This window comes from Bos indicus, chromosome 24 (assembly GCF_029378745.1).
Source record: "Bos indicus isolate NIAB-ARS_2022 breed Sahiwal x Tharparkar chromosome 24, NIAB-ARS_B.indTharparkar_mat_pri_1.0, whole genome shotgun sequence".
In the NCBI taxonomy this organism is placed as follows: Eukaryota; Metazoa; Chordata; class Mammalia; order Artiodactyla; family Bovidae; genus Bos; species Bos indicus.
Window position 1 is genome coordinate 56,971,979 of NC_091783.1, and position 23,720 is coordinate 56,995,698.

The window sequence follows — 23,720 nt, forward strand, 5'->3', positions numbered from 1 at the left end:
TACAAATTACTGTCTTTTCCATTGGAAACAGACGGTTGCATTCCATGCACTGCTGGCCACACCAGACATGTGTTTCACAGGGAGCTTCTTAGGTCCTCAAACACTCCTTAAACATCTAGACCGAACGCAGGGAGGATGTGGAAACAAGGGTTTTCCAGGTGGCCCACTGGTAAAGCATCCGCCTGCCAATGCAGGAGATGCAGGAGACATGGGATCGTTGAGATTCCTAGATCGGGAAGATCCCCTGGAGTAGGCAATGGCAACCCGCTCCAGCATTCTTGCCTGGAAAATTCTATGGACAGAGGAGCCTGGTTGACTATAGTCCAGGGGGTTGCAAAGAGTCAGATAAAACTTGTTGACTGAGGGTAAGTGCGCGTATGTGCGTGTGCGCGCACACACACACACACTCACACTCACAGAAACAGGGCAGAAGAAGACGCGGCCCTGGTTACGCAGGAGCTTTGAGCCCAGGAGTTCACCGCTTTGAGGAATTCACAGCCCACAGACAGGCCGTAGTGTCAGGTCCACCGAAGCCCATAAAATCAGAAGTTCAAGACAGGAAGATATCACAGTCACCCTGGAAAACATCAACTTGTTTTATTAGAAAAGGCTATTGAAGACCAATTTCTCCCCTCTGGCTTCTGTCCTTAGTGCTTGCTGACCATTATTGGAAGGACCAGTTAGTCAGTCAGTCAGCTCAGTCGCTCAGTTGTGTCCAACTCTTTGAGACCCCATAGACTGCAGCACACCAGGCCTCCCTGTCCATCACCAGCTCCCAGAGCTTGCTCAAACTCATGTCCATCATGTCAGTGATGCCATCCAACCATCTCATCCTCTGTCGTCCCCATCTCCTCCTGCCTTCAATCTTTCCCAGCATCAGGCTCTTTTCCAGTGAGTCAGTTCTTCGCATCAGGTGGCCAAAGTATTGGAGCTTTGGCTCCAGCACCAGTCCTTCCAATGAATATTCGGGGCTGATCTCCTTTAGGATGGACTGGCTGGATCTCCTTGCAGTCCAAGGGACTCTCAAGGGTCTTCTCCAGCACCACAGTTCAAAATCATCAATTCTTCATCACTCAGCTTTCTTTATGGTCCAACTCTCACATCCATACATGACTACTGGAAAAACCATAGCTTTGATTAGACAGACCTTTGTCAGAAAAAAGGACCAGGCCAAGAGTATAAAGATAGAGGAAAGAAACCACAGCTAACTTCAAAGGACAGAGCCAAAGAAACACGTGGGTTGCTTTCTGAGCATTCAACAGCATGACTGAAAATGAATTAACTTTTGTTTCCAAGGAACATTAAACCAGGTAACACGTGAATATGCTAAAACAAACTGAAAGTCAAGCAACACAAAGTGTTACCTGGTGAGCTTTCCCTCCATCCTCGGAGGCAGCCTCTCTGCCTTGGCTCCTGGACTCCTCCAAAGAGAGCTGTGGGCATTCATAATGGATGGAGGTTTATCATACTCCAGCTTCTGGTCTGGGGCTTCCCCCATGGCTCAGCGGGTAAAGAATCTGCCTACAATGCAGGAGACACAGGAGACGTAGGTTTAATCCCTGGGTTCAGAAGATCCCCTGGAGAAGGAAATAGGAACCCACTCCAGTATTCTTGCCTGGGAAATCCCATGGACAGTAAGAGCCTGGTGAGCTATGGTCCATGGAGTCGCAAAGAGTCAGAAACAACTTAGCAACTAAGCACACAGGCGGCTTCTGGTCCAAGCTAAGCTAAGTTTCAGGGCAAAGTTGAGCTGCCCATCCTGAAGGCCGGGCCACAGGGATGAGTCAGAGAAGTGTGAAATGGACAGTTAAATCAGAGTGACCTGCTGCAGTCCTGGTCAACTGTGCGGCGTGCCTGTCGTCTACTTGCAGTGTGCTAGGAACCAGACACTGGGAGGAAAGAGGGGGGAGTCCAGCCCTCCACCCTCACAGCTCACCTTACAGCTCTGCTAGCCACGGCCCATCTTCTAGAGAGAAGTAAAGGATGCGCTGGGCAACCCAAGTGGATAGAGGAGAGATTATGGAAAATGCCAAGAAGGTTTGAGGTGCTCACAAGGCCCAGTGGCTCTCCAGGGCTTCCTCGTGGGGTGCTAGGGCAGGTGCTGATCGGTGGGACCGGGCTCAGTGGTGAGCAAGAGAAGCTTTTTAATATCTGTTCCCAAAACCACTGTCCCAGCATCTCAGAAACACCCAGCTGGTGTGCGTCCTCCAGGACAGCCCACCCAGTTATTTATTTCTGTATTCCACGATATACTTATAAAGCAATGAACTGTCCACGGAACTAGGTTTGGGCGTCTGTCTGGCCACAGGCATCGCCCTCGCCGGCACCCTCGGCGGGGAAGGCCGCGTAGACGCGGGCTGCAGCCTTCCGAGCCTCAATTCGCCTCCCTCCACCACCTCCCCTTCACCCCTCCCTCCCCCGCCCCTCCCCCGGTTATTTGGGAGATTAGAGTTCATTAATTAAATCCTGTGCTTAGATCGAACTGTAACATTATTCCAATCACATTTGTCTTGCAGGAGGCAGAGGAGATGGCAGCCTCGCTGGAAACGCGCGGGGGAGCCTGAGCCGGCGGCCGGAGACGCACGGCGCGCCGCTCCAGCGCCGCGGCGCCGCGCAGACCCTCCGTCTCCCTGCTCAGCCTCGCGGGCCCGCTCGCCCCTGCCTCCCGGGCCCGGCTTCTCTCTGGGGCTCCTGCCCACCCCTACCCCGGGGCCCCTGCGCGGCTCCCCTGCCCGGTCCCCCTCCCCCCGGCACATACGCTGACACGCGCGCGCGAACACACACACTCACACACACACTGACACGCCAGCGAGCTGCTGGCCGCTCAATGGACCGATTTCCCCGCTTTTCCTGATCCCAAGCCGGCCCGGGATGAGAAATTGCAAAATGGCCCGGGTCGCCAGTGTGCTGGGGCTGATCATGCTCAGCGTCGCCCTGCTGATTTTATCGCTCATCAGCTACGTGTCCCTGAAAAAGGAGAGCATCTTCACCACTCCCAAGTACGCCAACCCGGGGGCGCCCCGAATGTACATGCTCCACGCGGGATTCCGGTGAGTGCGGGGCCTCTGGGCGCCCGCGGGTTATCTAGTTTATGGGGGCGGGAGGTCGGGGGGTGGGGGAAGGGAGGGTGTTTTGCCTTCTCCGAGACACTTTGGGCAAGATAACTGCGTGGACCTTCCATGCCTCGCTCTGATTCTTAACACCACCGCCACCCACCTCCTGCTTTTTTTTTTTAATCCGGACGTCGTCCTCATCAAAGTGATTGCATTCTCATATTCTTCTTTGGCATCCCTTCCCCCATTTCAAAAATGGGGGGTGGGGTGGGGTGGGGAGGGTGGTTTAAGGAGAATGATGGTGGATGGAGAGGCCTTGTGTGTATCTGGGAGTGGGCATGCAGAGATGGACATGCGTGGCGGTGAGCGCCTACCCCGCGCGCGGACCGGGGCGAGTTAATGGCGCAGGCGCCGGACTCCTCTGGCGCGCTCTCCTGCTTTCCTCCCCCCACCCATGAGCCATCAAACGAGGCGCGGGTCTGTTCTCTTGCAGCCCCTGGGGTCCTCGACCTCGATCCTTACCCACCGCCCTGCCATCGCCCCCCGCCCCCCCCCAACTCTTTCCGGGATTTCCGCAATCCCCCCCGCCCTCTGCGGGAAGCGAGCCGCCTAAGGGCCGCCTCCCCTCGCCCGGGTCCAAGTCACCGCCGGGCGCGAGGCTGGACCGAGAAGGCAGGCGTCGGGAGAAGCTTGGCGGAGCTCGTGGAGGCCCTCTGCCCCAACTGTGACAGCACCCCTACCCCCACCCCCAAGAGCTCTGCCAACAGAGCCTTCAAGAGGGGCTGGTGGCGAATACGAACTGCACCCTGTGGTCTCAGCCAGACCCGAGGTGCGAAACCCAGGGAAGGAGTAGAGCGGATGTCCGGAGGGCCCCCGGTCAGGGGATGGGGCTGAAATCAGACCGAGGCTCGGGAAGGAAGAGGTTAAGGAAGGAGCCATCCCCCAACCCACCCCCCACCAAGCCTTCCCCAGGGTCTTGGGTTCATCTGCCCTTTTCTCCAAAAATCAATCGGGCCGCGGCGCGGGGGCGGCGCGGGGGCGGCGCGGGCCTAGCCCGCCTGGGCGCGGCCGCTGTCCGCGGTGCTGACTCCCCGGCCCTCCCTCCCGGGCGCGGTCGCTGTCCGCGGTGCTGACTCCCCGGTCCCCCTAGCGCGGCAGCTTCTGGCCGAACGCCGGGCTCCCGGCCCTGCTCTCCGCGAGACGGCCATTTTATGGTCTCTCCCTCGCCCGGAGGGATGGACAATGGAGACGGGCTTGCCTAGTTTCCCCTCTTCCTCCCGAGTGTGTGTGGGGAGCAGAAGGTGGCCCAGACGAGCAGGGGGCTCTGGGGCGGGATGTCACCGAGGGCCTGCGCCAACTAGCCGCCCGCACCACCACCGTCCCCTCCCCGCTGCCATCCGGCCGGACCTTAATGGCTGCCTTGGCTTCCCCGAGCGGAGCCCAGCGCGTTTGTCTGTGTACTCATGCCCCTCTCCAGGTCGCAATTTGCGCTGAAGCTTCTAGATTCGTCATTGGTGCCCTTTCCGCATTCTGTGACTCATGAACTCCAAGCCAGACCTAAGTGGACGTTTAATCGGACAGCGTTTTTACATCAAAGGTAGGATAGGAGATCCAGGAGGTGTTCTGAATTCTGGAGCTCAAAACCAAAACAAAACGAAATAATAACAGTACAACAGACATCCACTCCCCCCAACCCGAGGTGTATCTGCATTGCCTTCCTGGCCTGACTGCACAAAGGCTGATTAGTAACCCTTTTCTGTTTATGGAGTGCCCCCTCATAAAAGGAAAACATCAATAAGGCCACTTTGAAAAGAAGGAGGGGGGGAGATATTTCTAGTATTCTCCTTAACTTGAGCTTAAATTGAGCACTGTGATTTATAGGTAACATGTATGGCTAATACTGCCAAAGCCATTTATTTAAAAAAAGTTAATGACAAAAAGGCCACCCAATGCATTTTCATTGCCCCTCACTGGAAAAAAGAAAAAAAAAAAAAAAAAAAGTAAAAAAGTATTGTCTCACCGAAATACAGAAGACACTATACTTCATCCCCAACAAATTACTAGTGAAAAATCTCAGCCCAAATATATGCAGATGTTTAAGTATGGTTTTGGTTTTTTAACCTGATTGTTCTCATTAAACTTTTATAGCTTTTAATATATTGTAAACGCTACCAAAATTACTCTTAGTTGTCTTACAGCAGCTTCATTTATACATGGAGTGTGTGTGTGTGTGTGTGTGTGTGTGTGTTTCCTTTCTTTTCTTTTTTTCTTTTTTGAGGTGGGAGAAGAAGGATGAGATTTATGCGAATGTATGTATTTTCCTCAGTGATTTCTGGTCTACTCTTAGCAATCCCAGATAAGTCATTACTTCTTCCTTCTTGGTGGGATAATTATGCTGCTAAATGGAATGTGAGCCATCTAGTGTATTCATTAGGGGTATGAATACTTATTTTACAAAAGTTTACTTTACCACTCTATTTAGGGTGTTGTGTTTTGGTCATAGAATTTCTAGTTATCGCACTCTTTTAATCCAATGATAGAATTAAAACAAATTCAGTAGCTATCCACGGTACATGAAAATGTTTACTTGAAAAGCTGGCATAGAGTCATTTGATTATGATTAAAATTCTTAAAACACTGTTTAATTATCAATTAGTCCATGATAATAATTGATTAATTCTAAAACTCTGAAGTTTTTTTTTTTAACTTTTGTGGTTTTAATCCAACTTAATTTTCTAAGCAGCCCAGAAAATTGTCATGGGTCAAATATATTATATATTTCCCAAAACATATTTCTGTCTCAGTAAAAATGTTCTCCCCACACTAGGCCATGTGATCCAAATAACCAATTAGAACAATATTTCCTTCTCAAAACTCCCCTTCTTTCAATCCATTTATTAGGTAATCTTTAATTAATTTGCCCAGTGTCACTTTAAGCTTTTACCTTTGTAACAGTTTGCAGTGAACACTTAGTAACTTTGGAAGTTTGCTTTAAAGCCTTCAATGTATGTCGCTCTGCATTTTGACAACTTGAAGTAATTTTTTAAAAAGTAAGATTCCAGGTAAAGTGATAGTATGCAAAGCATTTAGTTTCATTCCTGCCATTTGTTTTAGGCAAAAGATAGAGGAGTTCAGTGATTTCTTAGAACTGGATAACCTAGTAGCAAAGTAACACATGACCGATCTCTCTTAAGTATTTTAAATAGCAGAGATTTTAAGAGGAGATAGTTAATTTCACTTAATGCTCAACATGAAAGCAACCAGAAATTAGTGCTAAGTATCACCCTTGCCTGTTTATCCTCTGAATTCTTAGAATATACACGTTTTCAGGATTTACAATAGCTTCTTTTTCTAAAGAATTAGGTTTCTCTAACTTAATTGGGTTTCTATATAATCAAGTAGAAAAAGATTCCTTTTTCATTATTCAAAGGACAATAATGAGATTATCATCTCATTTCTATTAAATATTCAACTACTCCCACTGCTATTACCGTTTTCATATTTTAATAATAGATAGTACCATACTGACTCATATCTGTTTGACTCTTATTTGGACACCAGTAATATTTTATATTCTTCGTACACTATAGCCCAATAGCAAACAAGTAGTCCCTAGTTGCAAACCGTAAGTCACCAATGTTTGTGCATTAATGTGAGCTCCTTGGGGTCTGTGTAAATTGTCTCCCTGTATCTTCTGACACAGTTTGGCCCATGCCTTCCCCTTGATCAAATACATTTTTTGGGTAGAGCAGAAACCCAAAGAATCAGCAACTGAAAACCATAAATCACAACATTTACAAGCCTTAGAGGATTACACCCAGAATTTGAGAGACTAGAGCATGCCTGTAATCCTGAAGCAGTTCTCCCTTCAGTTATTATGAGTGTATAATCTTTCTTGGGTTACGTGTGCCTACAGTTCTTGCCTGAATGAAACATTGTAAGACCTAAGATGGAAAATCAGTTCTTTTGAATGGGATACATTTAATGAATCTCTTTTTATTTTAGGCAAGAAATTCTTCAGCATGTCGATGTAATAAAAAACTTTTCTTTGACCAAGAATAGTGTTCGGATTGGACAACTGATGCACTATGATTATTCCAGCCATAAATACGTTTTCTCTATTAGCAATAACTTCCGATCACTGCTTCCAGATGTGTCTCCCATTGTGAATAAGCGTTATAACATTTGCGCTGTGGTTGGAAATAGCGGGATCCTGACAGGGAGCCGGTGTGGACCGCAGATAGATAAGTCAGATTTTGTTTTCCGTTGCAATTTCGCCCCTACGGAAGCTTTCCAAAGAGATGTTGGAAGGAAAACCAACCTTACCACCTTCAACCCCAGCATCCTGGAAAAATATTACAACAACCTTTTGACCATTCAGGATCGTAACAACTTCTTTCTCAGTTTGAAAAAGCTTGACGGGGCCATTCTTTGGATCCCTGCCTTTTTCTTCCACACATCGGCCACTGTTACCAGGACATTAGTTGACTTTTTTGTTGAACACAGAGGCCAGTTAAAGCTCCAGTTGGCTTGGCCTGGAAATATAATGCAACATGTCAACAGGTGTGTATGTTTTATTGCCTTTAACTCACACCGTACCAGATGGCAAATCAATATCGTAATCTGTTGGGGGTGGGAACTAGCTATCTGATTAGTTAGTTGTTGTGGTTAGCATAGTACTTTAGAACACACTCTGACGTTTTGTAACGAATGAACGGATGGTTCTAGGTAAGAAGTTCGATCTCCTACCCAAGCTGGTAACCAAGTGTCAAATGGAAGGACTGGTGTTTCATCAGCTTTGCCTATCCATCCCCTGTCCCCTTCCCTGGTGGTAAGCCTAACAAGCAGCCATGGAAATCACCACAAATCAATAATTTTCTCTGAATGGACAGCTACGTCCCAATAATGCCAACAACTAAAGTAGACAAATCAAGTGGTTTTCTTAAAGATGCAATTGACTTTAAATGTTCCTTTTTCTTTGATGGGTGGTTTTTTTGTTTTTTGTTTTTAGATAGCCAAGATTAGAAAACCACCTAGACAAGTCAAAATTGTAAAATCGGCTTTTATCATTGGAGATTTGAGTGCCAAAACATGTGAAAAGTATTTTAGCAGCTCGTTGTTATCCCCCTGTAATTTGAAAGACAGATTAACCAGGATGCAGTATTTTCATCTAGTCTGATGAGTCTTAACTCTGGCTATACCTCAGAATCACTTGGAGAGATTTAAAAAAGTACTCTTGTCTGGGCTCTGCTTCAAGAGATCCTAACGTGATTTGTCTGGTGGGGAAGGACAGCGGCTCAGATACTTGGTATGTCTTAATAATTCCTCAGATGATTCTAATGAGCAGCCAGAATTGGGAGCAGGCATTTAAGGGCTTCCATGGTGGCTCAGATGGTAAAGAATCTGCCTGCAATGCAAGAGACCTGGATTTGATCCCTGGGTTGGGAAGATCCTCTGGAGAAGGGCCTGGCAACCCACTCCAGGATTCTTGCCTGGAAAATTCCATGGACAGAGGAGCCTGGTAAGCTGCAGTCTATGGGGTCTCAAAGAGTCAGACACGACTGAGCACACACACACACACACTTATAAAATGAAGGGAATTTTATAAAACAAAATTAATTGCAGAATTTTTTTCTATGAATAATCTGAGAAAATCGCCTCACCTCTAATGTCCCCTGTTCAAGTAGCCCCAATGCCCTCACATACTATCCAGGTGTTACTGCAAGTTAGAATGGGTTCTGGGAGGTCTGGTAGAAAAGGTTATAAAATTTTTATCACATCGCAAATGGGTACATAGTAGACATCCTGTAGTCCTCTAACATCTTCCAGATTTAAGATCTTGTAGTTGACCTCTCACATAAAGGAGGAATGATCATGTAATCAGCTGGTACGTATCTAAAAGGCAGGCTGGTGCCAGCATTTAGAGTCCACGCTGGAACTTTTTCTTGGAAAGAAAAATGACCCTATTAAGAATTATGACAAAGATAACAGACAAAAACTGGGGCTATTTCAGTTTCCCAGGATGTATGGTTACCTGTTTAAGAGGTAATATAACCCAGCTTCTAAGTTTAAAGACGTATCAACTGAGGTACAAAGAACGAGGTATTTACTGGACATCGCTGCCCAAAATGGGTAGAACCAGAATTAGAAGCCAGGCTTCCTGCCAACCTGCCCTGTGGTCTTTCTGACTTCATCATTTTGCTCCCCTCTCACTCCATTTAAGCACAGCTGTACCAAAAGAATCATCAGAAGTCATTCTAACTCCTTAGGTAAGAATATGGAAACAAAGACTGAACTTGTGAATTTCACCTGGAAGGGGAACGTCCATGTGAAGCCTTCAGGTAGTGAAGAAGGGTCTAACTGCATGTGATAGAACCTTCCAGAAGCAGCCTGTGTGGCCCTTCTGGCCCCTAGCCTCTCAGGAGGCCCGTGGAGTAGCCAGAATGACCCACTTGGGCTTGGACCAAACACAGTAGTTCAACAAAACCTTGGAGGAAGTTCAGTCTGTGGAAATCTGATTCATGAACAGTTTGAGTATGCTTGTACACCAGTCACAAGTGCACGGGCACACGCATGCACACACCTTCATGCCACAGCAGTCTCAGATATTTGGCAGTTTAGGTAGCAAGGCTTCAAATTACTGTCTAAATATGGAAAGCACAACAACCATTATTTAGCATTTTTTACAAATTCAGAAAGTGTGTAAATACTTTTCTTAGGTTCTGGCACATCAAAGAAGGTCTTGGAAGCCCTCGGTTAAGACATAGGAACAGGGAATGTGGTTTTCACAAAAGGGTAGAAAAAAATAAGGCCCCCAAATCTTTTCAAACCCATGAAGAAAGATTTAACCTCTGAGTTTGGGTAAGGAAGTAACAGAGGAGGGCCCCTTAGAGTAAATACCCACTCCCTACTCCCAAGCGCCCTTTACGTATGAGAGGCATGGTCATTCTCACTGGTGGGCTTTTACGGCATCACCAGGGAGTCAGAGACACCACTCTTTTGGACAACCCAGAGTAGGGCCACTCCAGTATTTCTTGCCTGGAAAATTCCATGGACAGAGGAGCCTGTCATGCTACAGTCCATGGGGCCACAAACAGTTGGAACAACTCAGCGACTAAGCACACACACAGAGAGCAGGGACAGCTTTGAACGTGGGACTTCCACGGTAACAGACGAGCCCGCGCTCAGAAGGGCCGACACTTGGTTTAATCCCCTGCTTTGCCCTCTTGAAATTCTTGAGTATTTTTTAAATAAGGGCCCACATTTTCATTTGGCATTGGATCTCACAAAGTAGATGGCCCTGCCCTGAGGGGTTTTTTGTGGTCTTCAAGATAGATTCAGAATAGTACTGCTTAATTTACTTGGATAAATTCACTCCCCCCAAACTGGTCACAGTGACTCATCTGACAGAAACCTTCAACACTGGGCTCTGAATCCGCCTGTACTTATTATTCCACAGGTACTGGAAAAACAAACACTTGTCACCCAAACGGCTGAGCACAGGTATCCTCATGTACACCCTGGCGTCAGCAGTCTGTGAAGAGATCCACTTGTATGGATTCTGGCCTTTTGGATTTGACCCCAACACAAGGGAAGATCTTCCGTACCATTACTATGACAAAAAAGGAACCAAATTTACCACCAAGTGGCAGGAGTCCCACCAGCTGCCGGCTGAGTTTCAGCTGTTGTACCGAATGCATGGGGAAGGGCTCACCAAGCTGACCCTGTCACACTGTGCCTGAGAACTCCAAGCAGGAAGTGCCAAACGGCTGGTTTAAAAGTGCCCCGACTCACACCGAGTAGCCCGTCAGAATAGACCCCTAGAGAGTCTCTCATAAGGACTGTCTGCCCCTTAAGAGCAAAGGGGTCTTTTCTCCCCTCTGCCCTGCTCTTTTAAGGGTCTTAGCAAGACAGATGCTTTGAAGCCTCATGATCTAAACTTGATTGATAAAGTGACTGTTGCATTGGGAACTCTGCTGCTAACGAAATGGTTTGAAGTATTTTCAAGTTTGTATTTTAATAATAAACTGCCTCCTTTTTTTTTTTTTTTTTTTTCTAGTGAGGATTAGAGCTATAGTGTCTACAGCTTTGCTCAGATAGAGGCCTCGCAATCAGAGGCCTCTGGGCAGAGGTTAGGGCAGGATTTCAGTTTTGCCTGGGTGGGATCAGACTCTTCAAAATGAAAACAGAAAAAAATGGTTTGCAAATATCATCTCTCTCTTCCTCTCTTCCCTGCTGCCCCTCCCACCCTCTCCCTTCCACCCTCTACAACCACTTTCCTGGTCCCACCACCATGGACTTTTATATTTGGCTAGGAGTTGTGTTGAAATAGCTTTGCTTGTGTGTCTTGCATCTGTAATTGATAAGTTCAAGGCTCTGGGTAACTGATGCTTCATGACAAACTGAGTGGGTCGTGACGGATCCCCTTGCGATTCCTTTTATGAGAAATGCCCCTCGGGAAGTTCTCACTGGTCCATGCAGCCGTCCTGCAGCAGAGCAGCTCCTCTCTGCTGGGAGGCACGTGATCCAGGGCATCTTTGACCATCACTAAGAAAGACTGTGGCGCGGGTGGCGTCTCATCTCGTGACCCTGAGTGCTGTTATGGTAAATCATCCTGATGCCGCACCTTCAAGGGCGTTCCAGCCTGGGCGCACTGCCTCCCACAGCCCCAACCCAAGCACTGGACTGGGAATCCCCTCAGAACATAGAGGCAGGGAGTCAGCTTGAGTTTGGTACTTATAAAAGAAGAGAAAGGAAGGAGAATACTTAGAAGTTGTTACGGATCCCATGGCCCCTAAAGTGTTATAACTATGGTCAGGGCCTCTGAGAACCAGCAGGGTCAAAGCAGAGGAGGTGCTCTGAGACTGGCCAGGACCCCATGTGAACGGCGCTGAGGCGAGGTCATCCTGAGCGTCACGGTGTCCATCAGCACCGCTCCAGAACTCCAAGGCGATGGTAGACACCAGATGTTCCCTCTTTCCACTGAAATCGGCTCTACAGATCTAACATTTCAAAAGGAAAAGCCACTGTTTCGTGGCAAGCCTGGTCCTAAATGAACCCTTGGGACTGGAGATGCATGGGTCTGCTGCAAGGGGTTCAGCAGCTGCTCCCCTTTCAGCCTTAGGAGTGGAATCACATCACTCCTGTCCCCAGCTTTTCACTGAGCAGCACTTTGTTCTTCCAGTTCAGCCCAAAGTCTGGCCAAGTCGATGTTAAATTTTAATAAGAGTTTCTTTCTTCTCTCCAAATGCCAGTCAAGCACATTTATAATACATTTGGGTGGGGTAGCTTATTCTTTTCCAGAAATCTCATCTAGATTGCTTGTGATGTTACAAATACTGTTTAAAATCATTGCTATTGTTCAGTAAGCAGCTCCCTGCCCCTCCTTGGGAAGGTACCATCATGCCGAAAATCAAAACAAATACAAGTCTGATTTGATAAGGAAAGATGCGGTTCTTATGCTCATGTTCTGCCTGGCTCTGAAGAGGGCTGTTTTCTTCTAATTTTTCCCAGAAAGCTAATCAGGGCAGCTTACATAGATCCAGACACTAACCAGTGACAGAAAAGTCATACAGTCCAAATGTGTTACCGCTGGTGACACACCTCACTCCGTTGTGTGCGTGACAATCATCCAAATAGCCGGAGAGCATCCGAATGGAAGTTTTGAAGTGGGAAGCTCGATACTTGAAATAAGTAGAGGGGGAGATATCCAAAACACTTCTAAATGCAATGATACAATTTGATGGGCACTCAAACCACATGCTTAACTCCCTTATCACTTTAAAGAGGAAAGTACTACATTAAAAAAGAAAAGAAAAAAAAGAGGACAGTACTACAGTCTTTGTGCTGTTCTCTGTTAGGGCCACAGGGAGATGGGAAACTGACGGGAGCGTTTAGCTGGATCTTCCGAAGCACTTAGTTCACTTGGTTTCAGCTAAGTGATAATGCCAATATTACGATGAGATGGTTGGATGGCATCGCCGACTCTATGGACATGAGTTTGAGCAAGCTCTGGGAGTTGGTGAAGGACAGGGAAGCCTGGCGTGCTGCAGTCCATGGGGTTGCAAAGAATCGGACACGACTGACCAACTGAACTGAATATGGGCCAGATCCTGACTCTGGAGTTTTAACCCCAATGTGCCCACTAGATTTCATGAAATATGTGGACACTTGGAACCAGGCAGGTTAAAAGAGCAAACGACCAGAATCCCTAAAGCCGGTTAATTGTTCTATTGTAGACCATTTAAATTAGCTTTCATCAAAATGTCAGGTTTGGGGATTTTTCTTTAAGTTCAGGGAGACTGAGTAAATCTCACTTCGCTCTTGGCTCCATTTTAACCTAGAGTGAGAGGACTCTGTCATCTCCCACCATCATTTCATCCATCACTTTCACAAAAACTCAACATGCTGAGGAAACAGACCTGTCTCCCAGACCCAGGACAGAGAGATAAGGCTTATCTCCTGGTCCCAGGTAGGACTTCCTGGAGGTGATCCCAAAAGACCACCTTTCCCTTTGTCTTTAAAAATCTCTGAAGACAATCCCAAGCCCTCCCATAGTGGTTAACCACAATTCTCATAATTTATCCATTCTTTATATGAGGGCTTTATCCTTCTATTGCAAAAAAAAACAACCCAAAAACTAGATTCAGCGTGCGGGTAAAGCATTTATCTCAGTTTTCGGCATGTAGTCAGCACTCAATATATGACACCTTTTACTGTTATTTTTCTTGGTTAGTTATGCCCTTGACCTACAGTTTCGGCATAGAGAAAAACAGCCTCTAGCTGATGATACAAAAAGCCTTTTTGTTTTTAAAGACTGTTCCCAAGATTAAACCTATATAAGTACTGTCTCGACCAAAAGAGTTGCTGGGTCCCGTGAGCCCAGATTAGGAAGTGTGAAAGTGAAAGTGAAGTCGCTCAGTCGTGTCCGGCTGTGAAAGTGAAGTCGCTCAGTCGTGTCCGGCTCTAGCGACCCCATGGACTGCAGCCCACCAGGCTTCTCCATCCATGGGATTTTCCAGGCAAAAGTACTGGAGTGGGGTGCCATTGCCTTCTCCTTATACATATCCATTTTGTGTTAAATGTCTCACCAGACAGACAGTACTATTAAACTCATAGAATTTCTAAAAAATATGGAATGCTTCTATAAATAGCCAGGATCTCCAAGGCTGTGTGGTCAACAGCAGTGGCGTGGGCAGACAGGCCTGTGGGTCCTCCTTCCTGATTCAGCCACAGGTACCAACCCCTGGTTTTTCCATTGACTTTGCTCTATTGGTTATAGGTTAAGTGCATCCTTTTGTCAGAACCTTTCTTCTTTTTGGTGGCTCAGATGGTAAAGAATTCATCTTCAATTCAGGAGACCCAGGTTCAAGCCCTGGATTGAGAAGATCCCCTGGAGGAGGAAATGGCAATCCACTCCAGTATTCTTGCCTGGAGAATTCCAAGGACAGAGGAGCCAGGCAGGCTACAGTCCATGGGGTCACAGAGAGTCAGACACGACTGAGCGACTCACACTTCTTTCTTTCAGATGCTCATGGCAGAGTCTACCCTCACTCTTGGAATAAGTATCACCATAAAGCCCCCAAGTCTGTCTCCATGTGACACCAAGGCAAATGACCAATTCAGTTGCACAAAAAACAAACAAAAAACCCCCACAATTATTTAACAACCTGCTTAACGCTACTCCCTTGGTTTTCATCAGTTGTTCTGAGTGTCCTGTGTAGGCATGCGGATCCAGGGGAGACAGCGTTAAAGTGTGGCATTAAGATCCCCTCTCACACCCAGAAAATCTTCTCCATATTTGATGCTTAGGCCTCTGCATGCTTTGCTTCTGTGTCTTAAGTGTCCTTGACCGTGGTACAAGTGCCGTGCATTCAGCAGTGCTGGCTGTGACCACCGGGCCATCTGTGTGACTCTGATGGCAGGCCCCTGACCATGGCACTACCAGCCAGGCTGTGCAGGGAGGGGTCCCCTGGCCTCCTTGTGCCCAGGCCTCCAGTTAGCCAGTTATCCACGGATGTGAACGTCAGAAGTAACCTGACTGGGTGGGGAAGCAGAGGAATAGAAAAGCATTTCTTTTGACTTGGGTTGTTGTCGTTGTTCAGCTGCTAAGTCATATCCAACTCTTTGCAACCCCATGGACTGCAGCATGCCAGGCCTCCCTGTAACCTTGCTATCTCCCAGAGTTCGCTCAAACTCATGTCCGTTGAATCAGTGATGCCATCCAAGCATCTCATCCTCTGCCACCCTCTTCTCCTTGATTTGGGCAAAATACTAATTATTAGACACAGTCAGTCAGCAAAGAGATGTTGACTTGAGGGCAAAGGCAGCAGGGACAGAATTCTAGAGACCTAGGACACTGGAAATGGAAGAGCCTTTCAATATCTCTGGTCATAATCCTTGACTTCCCAAAATGAGAAACAGAGAGGTTAAGCGATTTTCCCGAGATTGCACAGGTAATCAGTGGAGAAGTTTTGACTCTTCATCTAGCACTTCTTGGCTCATCAGCATACAATAAAAGTGGGCTCAAAGGGAAAGTGATTATGGTCTGGGGTCTACAAGGCACAGAAAATAAAATAAGTTAGAAAAGCTGAAAAAGAGGAAAAAAGATTTTCCCTGCACTTAAAAATTATTTCTCAATGCAAAACAGAAAAGGAGATGCTTGCCTAGGTATACGACAGTCCATTGGTAATAACCTACATTCTCCCCTAACATGAAAGGAAACCTACTTGGTAAATGATGATTCTGATAAATCTGGTAAACCACAATGAAGTTACTGACAGTTCCCAGTTGACAGCTGGGATCTTAATAATCTATTCATCTTAATAAAACCTTGTTTTAGTAATATGTATGCATAATTTAAAAGTTGAATGCTGAGAGCGGTTAGTATGTAAAATTTTCATTTGAGGACTCTAGGTAAAAAAGTACATTTTGTCAGTGCCTTTCCATGTAATAAGTAATTTCAAGAGCAGACTTCACATTCTTGCATTTAGTTCAATATGCTGAGAAGATGCACAAATAACAATGAATAATTGGGGCTGGGTCTTCCTGTCCAAGATGAGAGACAGCCATTTTCTGTATAATTCTGGATCCTTTTCCCTGCAGCAATTTGAATGTGCCAAGCCAAAGTTTATGTCTCGCCTCTACTTCTCCCTGAGTGTGTAGAACTATACTTTTGCTCACAAAGAAAGTTGCGGCTGTGCGTGTGTGAGGCTGAAAAGCCCAGACTGAGGGTCGTGGGTGCTGGGGACTTAGAGCCCCTGGGTTACCTGCTGGTCCTGTCTGGGCCCTGTGGCCCAATTAATCAAGGCCACAGATGAGCTGATACCACAGACCAAAATGACGAAATATGACTCTCTCACCCCTTGATTACTTTGCCATATAGATTTAACATTTAAAGTGGGAAATATTTTAGAATGTCATTATTGTATCATGCAGTATTTAAAATTTCTTTTTACTGTGATGACTTATCGAAGATATATGTGTTTGAACAGATGTTTTTATCCTCAATGAAGCTCATTCTCTTGTTGTTAATTACAATGGATAATCACAGTGATGAGCCTGTTGTGAGTAACTGACTCCGATTTAAGATGACGATGGGGTTGTGGGGAGAGGACCTGGATTTGCTACCCATCCACCAGCAAGCCAAGCTGGAAGGCAGGAGGAGCTAATACCATCCTTGCTCTCCTCCCCAGACCTGTGGCTCAGAATGTCCTGGAATAAAAGCCCACTTACAAAGATTCCCAGGTGATTCTGATGTGGCCACAATTTGGGAACCAAAAATATAGAGTGAAGTCATGTACACCATGTTGACCAAAGTCACTGAATGCTTGTCACTTCTCATGCAGTTACCATCAGATCTGCTTCCTGGACTTATCACGACAATAGAAATAGTCTTAGTGACTCAACCATTCAACTCTTTTGGCTAAATTGACCAGCCACTAATTTGTAAGTGAACAGTAACTGGTCAATTTTGTCAGAATGGATGCAGGCCTGGAGACAGTCAGAGTGGGGAACATAGCTTTAACCTACTTTACCCCAAGGCCAGCTCTTTATATGTCTCTCGGGTTCAGACTAAAAGCGATCTCGGGTCACTCATCTTTAAAAATAGGCAGACTGAGAAATAGGAAGGTTGAACAATTCATTCAGATTCTACTTAGATGTCATTCCCAGAGCCTAAAATAGTTTTAAAGGGGTCTTATTTCTCAACCTCCAGGAAGTGCCCCCAAATGCAAAGATCTTTGGGTTAAAATGAAACCAATCAAAAAAGAAAAAAAAAAAAAAAAACACACCAAGAAGCTAAGGTTCTAAAACCAGCTGAATATAAAAGGGGTGGTCAGTTGGCACTTGTTGCCTGGTGCCAGCCTCTGTTAAATAAGGTCCCTCCATCCTAATGAAGGGCTTCCTTGATAGCTCAGTTGGTAAAAAAAATTCACCTGTAATGCAGGAGACCCTGGTTCAATTCCTGGTTCAGGAAGATCCGCTGGAAAAGGGATAGGCGACCCACTCCAATATTCTTGGGCTTCCCTGGTGGCTCAGCTGGTAAAGAATCCACCTGCAATGTGGGAGACCTAGGTTTGATCCCTGGGTTGAGAAGATCACCTGGAGAAGGGAAAGGCTACCTACTCCAGTATTCTGGCCTGGAGAATTCCAGGGACTGTATTGTCCATGGGGTCACAAAGAGTCGGACACGACTGAGCGACTTTCACTCCTGAATTACTCTTAAATTACATCCCAATGAAGTTTTGGCCAGGTTCCTTTCCATAGCTGTGCACATGCAAAGACTTTCATCATCAGAGACACTAGAGACCTCCTCTCTTTTTCCTATTGTGGGGTTAAGAGACAGCTTTAGCTCTTTGGTGTGATGCTAAATGTTTAACAACTGGCTCTGAAGGATGATGGAGCCCTGATTTGTAGGACTTGCCAATTTCCATGCTATAGATACTCTCTTCATAGCCAGTTTCCAACTACTAACTTGATGTCAACCAGCTGAAATGTCACAATATACTCTCAAGAGCCATTATGAGCTGGCTCCAGCGCAGCACTGCCTGAACAATTTCTGAGTCAGTGAGCACCAAATAGAAGGGCTAGCCGTGGCTTCCGAGGGGCTCCCGTGGACCCCGCTTGCTGCAGAGAGGCATGGCCACCTTGATCGATTCTGTATTTTTAATATATTATTGGTCCTTGAGGCTAAGGACCTTAGGGGTTCAAAATACTCCCTTAGCCACGTGACTCTTAGGAACCTCTCAACAGACTCCTCAGAACCTTAAGGAGTTACTAGCCATGGCTTGTCTGATTTCTAAAGGTGACCTTCCAGGTAAACACTCTTTAATTTAACTGCCAATTGAAACCATGTTTGGCTGATCTTTCCTCACACCCTATTGACCGTTGCCTCTTTCCCTATTTGGCTAATTTTCCCTGTCCACTTAGTCCTCAACCTTCTGATGTGGCACAAAAGTGATAGGCATCCAGAACTTAGTGCCTGCAAAGGAGAAGGGGGTGGAAAGAGACATCCGATTGGCTTACCTGGACTCATCACACTTACCTGGGGAGGCTCTGTGGTTCAAAGGTCTCTACTTCACCAGGGGGACACTCGGCAAAACACTACAACCCTGCCCAGGGTTTGAGTATGCACTCAGCTGGACTTTCTCTGCACTCAGAAAATTCACAGTGGGCTAAAAACTCCATTAAATAAGAATACTGCTAGGAACACAGTGAGGGAAGGCACCATGTCGTGCCTTGCCCTCAGCGAAGCCCTGAGCTGAGGCTGGACCTGCCAGCAAACGTTTGGCCACTGCAATCTCTGGGCACTGGGCTCGGCTTTCCTTCCTTCTCACCACCAGTCAGAAGTGAGAGCCCTATTTCTTGAGTGTTTGGAAATCAGACTGAGCCACACAACAAGCTTTGTTTGCAAATTAAAGGTTTTAGGATGGAGGTCATTCTTAGGTGGGTTTAATTAAATCCTTTGGAAGGCAATGCTGGAGGAAAAAAAAGTGTACTTAATTCCTTACACACAATGAGTAGCCATAAGTTTTTATTCTGTATGTGGTAAATCAAAATTAGATCATAAAGGACCGAGTCTACTTTCCTTGCTGTAGTAAAATGCCCTACAGGTTCTGTAAAATATTTCCAGACTGTGAAGGTTTGAAACTCAACTTGGACATTTTCTGTATTACGTTCAAAAAGTCAGGGCACACCTCTGCTTTCTGTTCTTAACAATTATCAAAATCAGCTTGTTCCACTACAGTTAAGACACTACACTTTATTTCAAATGAGCCAGGTACATGTTAAAATGCTTTTCTCTGTGTTCAGAGCAATTTGCATATAGCCTGGGCACAAAATAGGCTTTTATCTGGCTCTTTTCCTGATACACAAAGAGGGTTAGCTCACAGCTACAAACAGAAGCGACTTGACGGGGTCCCAATTTTACTCGGAAGAAATTAACAGCAAAGCCAGCACTGAGGAACCAGCCACCCCCACAACATTTTCATCTTGTGAGGTAGGGAAGAAAATCTGGCAGATAGTGGGAGAGAGGTTTGGTCAATGTATGTAGGTGAAATAAAGTCATTTAAATATTTGCAGAAAGGAACAGATTTCCCTCTGAAATCTAGAACCTAGACCATTTTGCAAGACTTAGAATAATAGGTATCCAAGACAAAAATGCTCTTTAACCACATTTCAAGACCCAGATCTAAGCCCTTACTAGGCAGAACGCAGCCTTACTACCAAGAGCCCTGGGAGGGGTTTATCGATGGGCTGAAATCCAAATATGGAGCATCAGCAATTAGCACTGAAATTCTCCCGGGACTCAGAACAAAAGCACTGAACCAGCCTGGTGCGGCATCACCTATTCACGCAGGGCAGTCACGCAAGTCCACAGCAGAACTTCACAAATCTAGACATTAACTCAGGTCTAGATTCTAGGTGAATATCCTGAACGTGGAGACCGGGCAACTGTGGTTCAGGAAACAGAGAATGACTTATGTTCCCAGCTTGTTAACTGGAACTAGAGTCTGGGTTTCCCAACCACTGATTCTATTATACTATACGACGCCATGCTGCCTCCATTCTTTAGATGGGAAGTTGACAATCTATTGTGGAAGCACGAATCAGAAATCAAGACAAAAGAATGTATATGATATCTTCTCTCGTTTAACCTACTTGGTTCCACCGCCTCATTTTAGCATCATTTTAAGGAATGTTATGACAATGTAGGGTGAGGAGCAAAGTTCTTTATAGAGTAATGATGGAACCAAAAGGTCAAAAGGTAGGAGAACAGTGATTGTAAATTATGATAGAAATGAGGAAGAAGCATGAGGAAAAATAAATGCTTAAGTTTGTTAAAACCACGGAGCCCTCCCCCACGCACTGGATGCATTTATTTTGGAAAAGCTACTTCCTGCTGAGACACTGGCTTTGAAGGCTTTACTCCTTTCCAGCAAACGAGGAGACCCCTTGCTCTCTGGACGAAGCTTCAGCCTTTAGGACTCAGACTCATATCTCTTACGAGCGGCAGCCTCAGTCACTCTTAGAAACGAGCTGCCAGATGGACAGGGCTGCAGAGATCGGACTGAAGCCAGCATGCTGGACTGAGGAATGTGTAAATAGCCTCCTGCCTTCTTGGTGAACAAGGATGATCACTTTTTTTTTCTTTCTTTTGTAAAGGTAATCGCGTGTATATTGTGACTGTAGTTTGTGAAGAAAATGCAATGATCTGCTTCGACAGCTCCCCAAATGTACCTGTTAAGTGTGAATGTGCCTGCCTCATTGCCTCCTGTGCCAAACACAGTACTGAATGCGTTGTTTTTAAATAAACTTTTGTTGTGCATTGGAAAGCACTACTGGTTGTCTTTGTCCCATTCAGGGACACACACGCACACACGCACAAACACACACACACACGTGCGCGCGCACACACACACACACACACACACACACACAACATCCAATGAACAGATTGAACGCATCCTCCTTATCTCATCCCCTGCATTTTAAGGAATTCTTGGGGACTTGCAGGACTCCAGAAAGGTTGAGCTTTGTTGTCTACAGCCAAGAACTAGTAGCTAAAACTAACTACTTGGTTGTCTACAACCATGAACTAGTAGCTAATACTAACTAGCCCCCAATGCCCAATTTTTCCTCAGGTCTTTTAAATGCAAATCATGCAACAGGCCTTAACATTAATAATAATAATGATGATGTTACTCCTGAGGGGTACAGTCACATACATCAGCTTATTTCATCAGTAATCAGGTGAGAGAAGGATGCATAAGAGTTTGACTTCTGCTGCAGAGTAAATGGCAGCGTTGAAATGAGAAACTGACTCTCGGCCCAGGGCTCTTTTCCTTGCATCTTCAGGCCATTCTGGTCACTCTGTAGCCCACCTGCCCTGAATAACCCCTCAGCCTCCATCCCCTTTCCCTTTGCTGTTTTAAATTTTTTTTTTCCATTGGAGGAAAATTGCTATACGGTGTCGTGTTAGTTTCTGCCGTACAGCAGTGCGAGCCAGCCACCATGATGCATGTGTCAGCTCTCTCCTGAGCCTCCCTGGTTCCCCTCATCACACCCCTCAAGGTCATCACAGGCCGCCAGGCTGGGCTCCCAGTCACAGAGCGCCGTCTCACCAGCTACCTGTTCTACACATGGTAAAGTGTATATATGTTGATGCTACTCCCTAAGTTATTTTTTTGAAGGATTTTCATCCTTCACTTGAAAAGACAGTAGCTATTTATTTATTCACTGTTTTTCTATGTTGCCCACTATATTGTAAACTCTGCCTTCTCCAAAACAGGCATGCCTGTTTTAATCACACTGTGCCCCCCAGTGCCCAAACCAGCGCTAGGAACTTGTTAGGCCATCAGCTGGTATTTGATTGATGGACGGATAGACGGATGCATGGTCAGACCATCGAGTCTGTGTCCCGCTTCTGCTCCTGTCCTCTCCCTTCCCATCGTCGTGCCGACGTCACAGATGCCAGAAGTTGTCCCTCTGCTCCGCTGCCTCAGCGAACACCATGAATACATGCTTGTTGACTAAAGGAATAAACAGCCTCAGAATTGTTTCTCTCAATACACATGCTCCAACTTTAAGACGATCGCGGGGACTCGATCCAGTGGTTAAGGCGTCACCTTCCCAGGGCAGGGGGTGCAGGTTCTATCCCTGGTTGGGCAGTTAAGCTCCCACCTGCCTTGAGGCCAAAAAAACCAAAACATAAAACAGAAGCAATATTGTAACAAATTCAAAAGACTTAAGAGTAAAAAAAGAATGTCCCAGCATATGAATGCACCATAGCGCAGCCCCCTGATTGTAATCTCAAGCAAAGGGAGAGCTAATGGAGGGTGAAAGAGCCCACCTTTGGTAAACAAGGCTGCATCAGAGAGGGCTGGCCACAGTACACTTTAAAATTCAAATCAAAAGTCGCTTGTGGTCACCTATGTGTGACACCGGGTGGGATAGGAACAGGATACAAAATGAGCGAAACCACAGTGCCTAGCCGGAAGGAACTTAAAAGTCTTACTGGGGAAACAGGTCAACACACTACAAGGGAATATCTTCTACCCTGTGCAGCTCCAGGGGAGGACGGAATGCAGGTGAAGGACAGAGAAAGACAGGCAAGCAGAGCAAAGGATGGCCCTGTTATATTCAAGTGAAGGCAATACAAATTTTAGAGGCCAGCAAACTTGACAAGCTGATGATTGCCCCCCGTCACCTCTCACAGAGAAGCGGTTTAGTTGTTCTAAAACAAAACAAAACCCTTCAGAAACTTCAGCAAAACATGAAACCGACACCAAGTTTATTGCAGGCTGTCTTTGCCTGGGGCCAATAGGTACAAATTAAATTTTAAAATTAGAAATTTTTTCCCTAAGAAAATGCATTGCCGCCACTTGACCAAAACAAAGAAGATTAAAGAAACCTCACCCACAGAAGAGCCAACTTGACCCAACTCTCCCAGGCCAGTAAGGCAGTTGACTTTCTTAATCTAAGCAAGAGTCTGGGCTCTTTCTCCAGTGCGCCTTCCACAGGGTCTGTACCAGCCTCAATAATTGGGGGTAGACCCTATTTGGGGGCTTCCCAGGTGGTGCTAGTAGTAAAGAACCCACATGCCAATGCAGGAGACATAAGAGATGTGAGTTCAATCCCTGGGTGGGGAAGATCCCCTGCAGTAGGGCATGGCAACCCACTCCAGTATTCTTGCCTGGAGAATCCCATGGACAGAGGAGCCTGGCGGGCTACAGTCCATGGGGTCACAAGAGACAGACACGAATGAAGTGACTTAGCACGCATGCACACACACGCACCGCATTTGCAGTGCACTGTTCTCAGTGAGTGGGCTTCCCCAGTGGCTCAGTGGTAGAGAATCTGCTTGCCTGTGAAGGAGGCGCAAAAGACACAGGTTCGATCCCTGGGTCGGGAAGATCCCCTGGAGGACGAAATGGCAACCCACTCCAGTGTTCTTGCCTGGACAACTCCATGGACAGAGGATCCTGGCAGGCTACAGTCCATGAGGTGGCAAAGAGTCAGACACGACTGAGCGGTCGGGCATTTTTGGTGAGTAAGTTAGTTTGATGGACAGGCTGCTCTGAACACTATCTCATACCACACAGAATGTCACAGGTGATTGGGAACTTAGATATGTAATGAATTCAATGCTCTGGTTTCCAGATGAAG

General features: G+C 46.3%; 1 protein-coding gene and 1 long non-coding RNA gene across 2 annotated transcripts; one reads left to right on the forward strand and one right to left on the reverse strand.

The window, feature by feature from the left end:
• Positions 1 to 574: 574 nt before the first annotated feature.
• On the reverse strand, positions 575 to 5,477 carry LOC139179493 (uncharacterized). The gene is made up of 3 exons (XR_011563859.1): positions 4,461 to 5,477; positions 1,365 to 1,521; positions 575 to 1,116 (listed from the first exon to the last, which is right to left on the reverse strand). It is a non-coding gene; the product is annotated as an uncharacterized lncRNA (long non-coding RNA).
• ST8SIA3 (ST8 alpha-N-acetyl-neuraminide alpha-2,8-sialyltransferase 3) lies at positions 2,538 to 20,887 on the forward strand. The gene is made up of 4 exons (XM_019986480.2): positions 2,538 to 3,050; positions 4,531 to 4,650; positions 7,059 to 7,616; positions 10,513 to 20,887. The coding sequence occupies exons 1-4, from the start codon at positions 2,872 to 2,874 to the stop codon at positions 10,793 to 10,795; spliced, it is 1,140 nt and encodes a 379-aa protein (XP_019842039.2). The 5' UTR covers positions 2,538 to 2,871; the 3' UTR covers positions 10,796 to 20,887.
• The last annotated feature ends 2,833 nt before the right edge of the window (positions 20,888 to 23,720 follow it).

Coding starts and splice junctions, on each gene's coding strand:
- ST8SIA3 (XM_019986480.2), top strand. CDS start 2,872: ATGAGAAATTGCAAAATGGCCCGGGTCGCCAGTGTGCTGGGGCTGATC. Junction 3,051..4,530: donor ATGCTCCACGCGGGATTCCG/GTGAGTGCGGGG, acceptor GCCCCTCTCCAG/GTCGCAATTTGCGCTGAAGC. Junction 4,651..7,058: donor ACAGCGTTTTTACATCAAAG/GTAGGATAGGAG, acceptor TTTTTATTTTAG/GCAAGAAATTCTTCAGCATG.